The following is a 10219-nucleotide window of genomic DNA, read 5'->3' on the forward strand; positions in this document are numbered from 1 at the left end:
GAATGTAACTAAAGAAGATTAATAGTCTAATTAATTTAATGTTTGCTAATAATTACATCAATAAAAAAAACAAAAATTGAGAAAAATATAAATAAAAATAAAAATATACATATTATTATATTCAAGTCTCATATGTATATACATAAGAAACCTTACCTGATGGTACGAAAGATTTTATTGTCTATAGTGATGTTTCGATACTAGGCTTGGGTTGCGTGTTGATGCAACGTAGAAAGGTTATCGCTTATGCCTCAAGGCAGTTAAAAGAGCATAAAAAATAATATCCTACTAATAACATGGAGCTGGCAGCCATAATCTTTGTTTTGAAAATCTGGAGACATTACTTATATGGAACTAAGTGCCAAATTTTTACAGATTTCATAAAAGTTTGCAGCATTTGTTTCATCAACGAGAATTAAATATGCGCCAAAGACGATGGTTGGAACTGGTTAGTGATTATGATTATGAGATGTTGTGTCATCCAGGTAAGGCTAATGTGGTAGCTGACGCGTTGAGCCGTAAAAAAATAGTGGTACGATTAAAGCTACAGCCTTAAGGGTGGAATTATTGTCGAGCCTTCACAAGGAACTGCAGAGTTTCCAAGGTGAAGCTGTAAAAGAAGATAAGATTAAGCAAGAGCGACTCGGTGGTTTATTGACCGAATTAGAAAAAAACAGTCCAGAATTGTTGTGTTTCCAGAATAGAGTTTGGATTCCACGTTATGGTAATCTGAAAGAAAGAATATTGAGTGAAGCTCACAAATCTCGTTTTTCCATTCACCTGTGTACGAATAAAATGTATCGAGATGTGAAACAATTCTGTTGGTAGCCGGGAATGAAGAAATATATTGCAAGGTATGTTGAGCAGTGTATGACTTTCCTGCAAGTGAAGATAAAGCATTAACGACCCTACAGTAAGCTGTAGTCATTAGAAATTGTAGTTTGAAAATGGGATCACATTATTATGGATTTCATAACCAAGCTACCTAGAACACCGAAAGGCTTTGATGCTATATGGGTTGTTGTAGACCGATTATCCAAGTCTTCTCATTTCTTACCAATGAAAGAATCATACTGTATGGACCGATTAGCAATATTGTATACTGATGAAATGGCAACACGTCGCGGTGTTCCATTATCTTGGTAGAGACAGTTGATTCACGTCTATGTTCTGGATGAGTTTCTAAAGAGAAATGGGTTACCAGATAAAGTTGAGTACGACTTATCATCCACAGACCGGTAAGCAAAGTGAACGAACGATGCAGATGCTTGAAGATATGCTTCGGGCATGTGTTATTGATTTTGAAGGATCGTGGGATAGCCATTTGCCATTGATTGAGTTAGTCTACAACAATAGATATCATTTGAGTATTCAGGCGACACCTTTTGAAGTGTTGTACGAGCAAAAATGCCAAACACTATTGTATTGGAATGAAATCGGCGAGAAACAGTTGGCTGGACCTGATATAGTTCAACTGACGGCTGATAAGATTAATCAGATTCGGGAACGAATGAAATAGTCCAGGATCGGCAAAAAAATTATTCTGATAAGCGTCGTAAGCCTATTAAGTTTCAAATGGTGATAGGGTGATGTTGAAAGTGTCACCCTGGAAAGGAGTTGTTCGCTTGGAAAATAAAGGTAAGTTGAGCCCAAGGTATGTTGTACCATTTCCTATCCTTGAACGGGTTGGGAATTGGCATACAAACTAGAGCGTCCTATGGAGTTGAGCGGTATTCATAATTCTTTTCATGTATCAAATCTAAGGAGGTGTTCAGCAAATCCAGAAGTAGTTGTGCCATTAACAGAAATCAAAATTTATGAAAAGTTGTGTTTAGTAGAGACCTTTGAAGCCATTACAGACTTCAAAGTAAAAGTGTTGAGAAATAAACATATCAGTTTAGTGAAAGTTCAGTGGCAATATCATAAGGGGCCAGAAGCCACCTGGGAACTCGAGTCTGAGACGAAAGTAAAGTATCCTCATTTATTTACTTAGTGGAATTCCGGGATGGAATTCTTCTAAGAAGAGGATATGTAATGTTTGGTTTCTAAATTTATGAGTTGATCGGGTTTCAGATTAAATAACAATGAAAAGTTCAATGGTAAAACTTTTTAGTTGTTGGAAGAGAAGGGACCAAAAGGAAAAAAAAATAGGACACCTCCTGGAGGGTTTATGATTTTGGTCCAATATGATAATTTGGATTTTTGGTTTTCACATGGGAAGGGGAGGGTGCATCCCCATGCACCGCCTCACCCTCCTCTTCTTAGAGTTGTATATATAGTTGAGAAGAACTTCTGGAGAAAAATTCGTTGACTTTATTCACAGAGAGAAAGAATCAAAGAGAGTTTTGGTGAGGTCTCGGTTAATTTCGAACAAGGTGAGTTTTTACAAAGCGGTTGGTAAAATATGTGTTATTACATTTCACGTGATTTACTTTGATACCTGAAGTTATATAATGTATTTGATTCAAGTTAACATATCGAAGTATTTCAATAAATATATTAAGTCTGTTATAAGTCTTCATCGACCAAGATTTGTCCGGATAAGGTGTTCATCGCCCAAGGTTTTGTCTGGATAGGGCGTTCATCGCCCAAGACTTTGTCCGGATAAGGCGTTCATTGCCCAAGGCGTTGTCCGGATACGACATTTATCGCTCAAGTGTTGTCCGATGAGGGCATTCATCGCCCAATTATTGTTCTATGAGGGCATTCCAAACTTTGACTATTGTGTTTGTGCATCACTTAACATGGCGACTTTAACCGCGATAGATGACGGGGCGGCCGTGATAGTTGGCGGGTTTAACCGCGATAGATGGTGGGGTAACCACGATAGATGGCGGGACAACCACGATAGATGGCAGGACAACCGCCATAGTTTTAAAAGTTGAAAACTAGACTGAATTTATTATTAATTTATGGCAAATTTTTATACGAGGGAAATCACTCACTATACCTTTAGGTCTAACCCTCAGTTGTTGTAAAATGTATTTTTGCATGTCAACTCAGGTTGGAGAATAAAGGCAAAGAAAGATGTAACTGACTTTTGGATTAGTTTTTGTTAGAGAAGTTTTATTTTTGAAATCAGACTTTTGATAATATGTATGGATATATCTAATATGTTTGTATATATTGGAACCTGTTATAGGTTATAGCATGACTTTTGGAATTTGGTTTTGTTGGACGGATTGTTACACTGTCACTTGATGTATTACTCATTTTACAAACCCTTATTCTTCAACAAAATCTTTTTTCAGGTAATCTTTTAATTTTTCTATCCATCACTTGAGTTGTTCTTTCATTTTATAAACTCTTATTATTCAACAAAATCATTTTTTCAAGTTGACTATGAGAATACTATTTTAGGTATTATTCTTGAGTTTTGTTGGGATTTTAGAGTTTATTTTTTCACTTTTATTTTCTATTTTTTTCTTAAGTTTTTTAAATGGAATTATAAGTTTGTTCTTGGCAGCAGTTATGGAGTTTTGCTGACAACAACGGTTCGATAATTGATTTTTTGAATGTATGCATTAAAAAATCTATGATATAACCTCAACAAACTTCAATATGTTCTTTTCTAACTGTTATTTCTTTTACAGATTTACTACAAAAAGACTAATCATACATTCTTTTTCGAGTTTTGTTGGGATTTTAGAGTTCTTTTTCATTTTCATCTTTTATATATTTTTTTTTTTCTAAATTTTAAATGTTACTAATTATTTTATTCACATGAGACTTGAATATAATAATATGTATGTGTTTATTTATATAACAATTAAATATAATAAAAAAAACTGATTATAATTGAGATATATATATATATATATATGTGTGTGTGTGTGTGTGTGTGTAATTAAAATGAAGATGATGATTAATCATATTATTTAATACCCTTTAGTTGACGAGTAAAAAAAACCCTAATTGCAATCAATATACATAAATAAAATACTATAATAATTTAATGTAATATAACTTATCATTCATTATAATTTTCATAATATTGCTTTTTCTATATATAAGTGAATAATCACTGACATTGATTACTATTTATACACCACACATTATATATTTTAATATGATTAAATGGTCATTATAAATTATAATTAATTATTATTTACATAGTATTTCTATTTTTATATATAATTAACATTCATGTATTTCTCTAAAATTAATATAATAAAGATGATAATATCCATGATTAACACCTTCCACAATAAAATGATTAATCAACCTCTCACAATTACAAAAAGTGAAGAAAATAAAAAATTATGATTGGTTGAATGAGGTATGTACAGTTTGTACAAATAACGTGGTTTGCAAAATAAACCTCCTCTATATAAAATAAATATTAAAATTAACATATAATCAATAAGTAAAAAAAACAATTATGACAATCAATACGTAAAACAGATAATTATGATAATCAATATATAAAATTAAAATTTTAATCAATATATAACAAAAAACTTATTATAATCAATACAGTAATACGTATAAAAGATAGAGGCAAATTATAGTTTATATATATATATATATATATATACTTACAGAGAAACCAAACTATGAACTGTCTAAAACAAGTCTAAGAAGTTTAAAAAAGTAAAATGACAATAACAAATTAATCAGACTCCTATGTATATGGAATGGTCATAATGTCAGCTATTATTGTTCCTCTTGTGCAATTACATGTAGGAAAAAAAAGGTGTTCANTTATAAATTTTATAAAGATAATAATTAAGTATTCTGTTAAATTTAATTATTATACTAATTATATTTTAGATTTTTTATATTTAAAATGAGATGTTTATCATGTATTTGATTGTGTTTATCTGTAGTTAGTTACACGAATTCAGATATGGGATGAAATCGGATAGGGATGAAATCGTTTAGGAATGAACAGGTTTAAGAGTTTTTAAGAGTTTCAAGAGTTTTTAATAGTTTTTAAGAGTTTTAAGAGTTTTTAAGAAGTTTAGCCAAATGTTTTATAAGATAAAGTATAGATATAACTTAGAAAACTAATTAAAATAAATAAATATATAACACTATATAAAATAATTATTGAAATTAACATATAATATATTATAATATGTAAAATAGAAAATTGTGGCAATCAATATATAAAATTAAAGTTAGAATCAATATATAACTAAAAACTTATTACAATCAATACAGTAATACGTATAAAAGATAGAGACAATTTTATTAAAACCTCTTTTTTCAGGATTTTTACAGAGAAAAAACCAAACTATGAACTGTCTAAAACAAATCTAAAAAGCTTGAACAAATCAAATGAAAAAATAACAAATCAGACTCCTATGTATCTGGAATGGTCATAATACTAGCTATTATTGTCCTACTTTGTGCAATTGCATGTAGGAAAAAAGAGGTTTCAAAGAGGTTTTTAGCCAATGTTGCAAATGAGTATATCAAGAACTGAAAAACAAGTTAATTGATTTCGAGTTCGACCCCATAGATGTGCTTATGTAGTTTGAATTTTACTCAAGTCAAAACTCGAACTATTTGCTATTTCATATAGCTTGTTTCGACCCCTGGGTTAGAAGGCTCGTGTTCCGCCTCTACACCGAACATAAATGAAACATAACAGAACAAGAATCATTGATCCATGTTTGGCTAGACTTTTATATGGAACAAATAAAAACATAATATAGCAAAGTGGAACAAGTTCCACCCCTACACTATGGAGCAAGGTGGAATAGACCAATATTTTAAGAATATAACCTCAAAATAAAACTTAATTCTCTACTTAAACATCAAATACGTTTCTATCTTTATATTTTATTCATTTTTTAATTTTTATTATTATATTTATGCTATTTAAACTTCCAATTTATTGTTCTCAAAATATTATTTATTATACGGTTTCTGTATTTTGATTAGTTTTTAATTTATTCAATATTAGTAAAAAATAATGTAGAAAAGGTATAAAATAAATATCGGAAGCAACATAAACCTTTTATTTTAGCGTCATTTTAATAGTCTTGACAAAACTTTTTAATGATATATTTTGTTATAAAAGATATTATTTTATTATAATTTAATGAATTACAAAATTAATTAGAATATATAACAACTCATTAGGATTAATTGATCATTTTATATGTTCTATCATCTCTATACTGCCTTATCAAACGTTCAACAATTGTTTTGTCATGTTTTATGTTATTCTGTCATGTTCTCTTCTATCTTGTCTGGATACCAAAGCACCCTAAATGAAATGCAAACATAAAAATGTCCATTTGATTCAACTAAACTCATATGCAACTAAACTCGTGTTCTTTTCTATCTTGTATTTTTGGCTATATGTATAGGCTACCAAAATTGACCAACCACCAAATAATGATGACAAAAAAGTCACAAGAAAAGATCATTGGGAAAAAATAAGCGTGTGTGTCGACGAAAATGAATGGTATTGAGAGAAAGCAGGTTGATTGAATAACCTATTGATTTAATGATTTTCTCATTTGAAATCCAACTTTGATTGAATGATATAACTCTGCAAGGTATGTGGCTTGTATTCTTGGCTATATGTATAGGCTACCAAAATTCACTAACCACCAAATAATGATAGATGACAAAAAAGTCACAGGAAAAGATTATTGGGGAAAAAAAAAATAAGCGTGTGACTCAACGAAAATGAATGGTATTGAGAGATAGTAGGTTGACTGAAGAATCTATGATTGAATGATTTTTTCATTTACATTAACTGAATGATAACTCTACAAGGTATAAAATCCTGTATATGATTGTTAAACATGTCTCTATTATATAAGTGTCATATGAATAGCCCTTTAGTACTAAGGGAGGTATTTTGAACCGATTTACGAGTTTATTGAGTCTAAATATTGTTATTGTGGAGGCACTCAAAACTGGTTGATAGGAAGTTATGAAGGAACTCAAACATGAGAATACATTGATGATGAGATACAACCTTATCAGTTTCTTGAATTGAATTGAAAAAGGTAAAAATTAAAGTTAAAAGTGTAAAAACACAAAAAAATAAATAAATTAAAAAAGAAAAAGACAATTATTGACCGGGGATATAAATTAAAAGGTAGATGAGAGGGGTGGTATATAGAGGGCTTCTCCTCTTTACCTTGTTAAATACATTACTACCATTCACACAAACAGATGAAATAATAGCCCCTTCAAGCTCCAGGTTTTATATATTCTTTGGAGCTACTGAACTTGTTTTCTTGTTCAACCATCAAAATGATGCATGTTACAAAACATTTTCATCACATCAAAATACAACTAGAAGCTATAACATCAGCAACCAACAACTTTTCTGAAGACAATTGCATCGGAAAAGGAGGATTTGGGGAAGTGTACAAGGGAGAACTCATCCATTCAGAGAGGCAAACCGTGGTTGCTGTAAAGCGTTTAAATCGTGCATTTGGGCAAGGAGACCCCGAGTTCTGGAAGGAGATCATCATGCTTTCCCGTTACAAACATGAAAATATCGTCTCTCTTTTAGGGTTTTGTGATGAGAGCGGTGAGAAGATCCTCGTGTACGAGTATGCATCTAAGAAAAGTCTAGACTTGTATCTCAACAGTGAGGATCTAACATGGATCCAACGCCTAAAGATTTGCATTGGAGCAGCTCGAGGACTCGCCTATCTTCATAATCCTGGTGGGACCCAACAAAGGGTATTGCACCGTGATATTAAAAGTTCTAATATCCTCTTAGATGAAAATTGGAATGCTAGGATATCAGATTTGGGTCTATCCAAATTTGGTCCTGCCAACCAACAAATCACATTTCTTGTCTCCAACGCTGTAGGCACGATTGGGTATTGTGACCCGGTATATGTAGAGACGGGGGTATTAACAAAGGAGTCAGATGTATACTCGTTTGGGGTGATGTTGTTCGAAGTACTGTGTGGGAGGTTATGTATTGGCAATAACAATGATAAGCATCGACCACTGACAGGATTGGCTCGACAGTGCTATGAATAGAACAAAATAAACGAAATCATTTATAGAAATATAAAGGATGAAATAAAGCCCAGGTCTTTGAAGGCGTTTACTGCAATAGCTTATCAGTGTTTGAAGAGAGATCTTGAAGAACGTCCATTAATGACCAAGGTTGTGAGAATACTTGAACGTGCGCTACAACATCAAGTGAGTTTCTTTTTCTAGTTCTACTCAATAATTAGTTATTGGTAATTATTATCTTGGCGGCATCACCAATTTGTGGATCATACCAAAAAACTGAATAAGTTTTTTTGTTTTAATTATACATTAATGAGCAGCAGGAACAAAGTCAGCGCCAACGGATGGCGGAGGAGGAGCGAAGTTTGGCGGAAGAGGAGCGATGGCGGGCGGCCGAGGAGCGATGGCGGGCGGCCGAGGAGCGACGTTTGGCGGCGGAGGAGGAGCGACAGCGGGTGGAGGCGGAGCGACGACGACAGAGGGAGGAGCAACAGGATAGAAGACTTCAAGATATAGCTGCTTTGGTTAGACAGTTCAGTCAATCTCAACATTGGCCCCCGCTACCACCATATTGAATATTGTCTTTTGCTTTGAAACAATTTAGTTTTGTTTATAACAATTTAGTTTTTGTTTGGTTGAAATAATTGTTATATAGTTGACAATTGGCCTGGTGGAATATGAAATTAGGTATTCATTTTTAATTGGTTTGAACAAAATTAAAATTATAAATAAACTTACAATTATTTATTCAATAAACATGATTCATAACATACATAACTTTAATCATTTAAGAACTTTATATTATGAGAACTATTATCTTAAGGTATTGTTTTACATGATTTTTATGTATTTGTTACACAATGTGTTTGTTTAATACGTATAAGATTCACAATGTAAAACTCTTTTACGTGTAACTTTTGTTTCATAAAGAGACTAAAAGAGTTTATATTATGCAACAAATACATGTGAACAAACACATTGTAACATAAACATATGTTAATCGATATTTTAAATACTAGTCTTAGATGAAAAATTATATGAAATATCACATGGTACACTAGTTCTCACAGTTATTACAATTTAATGGGTTCTCAAAAGAAATGTCACACACACACACATAGCGAGAGAGAGAGAACGAGGTTCAGAGAAAAACCCGAAAAAATAAAAAGATAAGGGACACTTAGTTACGGTAAACACATGTGCTTACAATTAATTGAAGATGTTTCCTGGTGTCTACGCACGATTGTATAGATGAACAGTATGCATGGTTCGTATATACAGGTTTTCAAGATTGTTAATTTTCTTAACGGTTTTCATAATGAACTAACATATATATATATATATATATATATAGGGTTGAGTTCACGTGAGACCAAACGTTTTTCGTGAGACCCGTAAGACCCATTTATGTTCATTGATCAACTTTATAAGTTAATGATCTAACGGTCTAAATTGTACGGTAGCAATTTGGTAATTATTAAGAAATCTTGTGGCGTTTATGAATGTTTAGATTGTCAGATTATAGATCTAATCGAATGGTTGAGAATTGGTCTTACGGGTCTCACGAAAAACCATTGGTCTCACATGATCTCAAGTCTATATATATATATATATATATATATATGAGGTTTCCTTTACAAATCACGTTATTTATACAAACCTCATTCAACCAATCATAATTTTTTAATGTTCATTTTTTGTAATTATGAGAGGTTGATTAATCATTTTTATTCTGTAGGCTGTTAATCATGGATATTATCTTCTTCATTATATTAATTTTAGAGAAATACATGAAACAATTTCATTAAAATTTTATAAGAATTATATGAACAATTTCATAAGATTAAACAATTTCATGAAAAAAATTTATAAGATTAAACAATGAAATTGACGGATGAGGGTGATTTAGAAGGTTTATACAAATATAGGTGGTTTGCATTTGATCGCTCATCTCTATATTTAGAGGGGGGGGAGAGAGTTGACTAAGGGCTTCTCCTCTATATATTGTTCAATACATTGCTAGCGTTCTCACAAACAGATGTGATATTAGCCCCTTCAAGCTCCAGGTTTTATATATTCTTTGGAGCTATTGAACTTGTTTTCTTGTTCAACCATCAAAATGATGCATGTTACAAATCATTTTCATCACATCAAAATACAACTAGAAGCTATAACATCAGCAACCAACAACTTTTCTGAAGATAATTGCATCGGAAAAGGAGGATTCGGAAAAGTGTACAAAGGAGAACTCATCCATTCGAAGGGGCAAACC

At 31.8% G+C, this 10219-nt stretch overlaps 1 protein-coding gene across 1 annotated transcript; it reads left to right on the forward strand.

Annotated features, from left to right (window-relative positions):
• The first annotated feature begins 7224 nt into the window (after nucleotides 1-7224).
• LOC112504080 (receptor-like protein kinase HERK 1) lies at nucleotides 7225-8522 on the forward strand. Its single transcript, XM_025108050.1, has 3 exons — nucleotides 7225-7901; nucleotides 7998-8136; nucleotides 8268-8522. The coding sequence occupies exons 1-3, from the start codon at nucleotides 7225-7227 to the stop codon at nucleotides 8520-8522; spliced, it is 1071 nt and encodes a 356-aa protein (XP_024963818.1).
• Nucleotides 8523-10219: the final 1697 nt, after the last annotated feature.

This window comes from Cynara cardunculus, unplaced genomic scaffold (genome assembly GCF_001531365.2).
Source record: "Cynara cardunculus var. scolymus isolate 2C unplaced genomic scaffold, CcrdV1 Un_Scaffold_4558, whole genome shotgun sequence".
NCBI lineage: Eukaryota > Viridiplantae > Streptophyta > Magnoliopsida > Asterales > Asteraceae > Cynara > Cynara cardunculus.

Excerpts from the sequence above, each read along its gene's own strand:
- LOC112504080 (XM_025108050.1), top strand. The coding sequence starts at position 7,225 with ATGATGCATGTTACAAAACATTTTCATCACATCAAAATACAACTAGAA. Across the intron at positions 7,902-7,997 it reads TTCGAAGTACTGTGTGGGAG|AAATATAAAGGATGAAATAA; the intron begins GTTATGTATTGG and ends AATCATTTATAG. Across the intron at positions 8,137-8,267 it reads AACGTGCGCTACAACATCAA|CAGGAACAAAGTCAGCGCCA; the intron begins GTGAGTTTCTTT and ends ATTAATGAGCAG.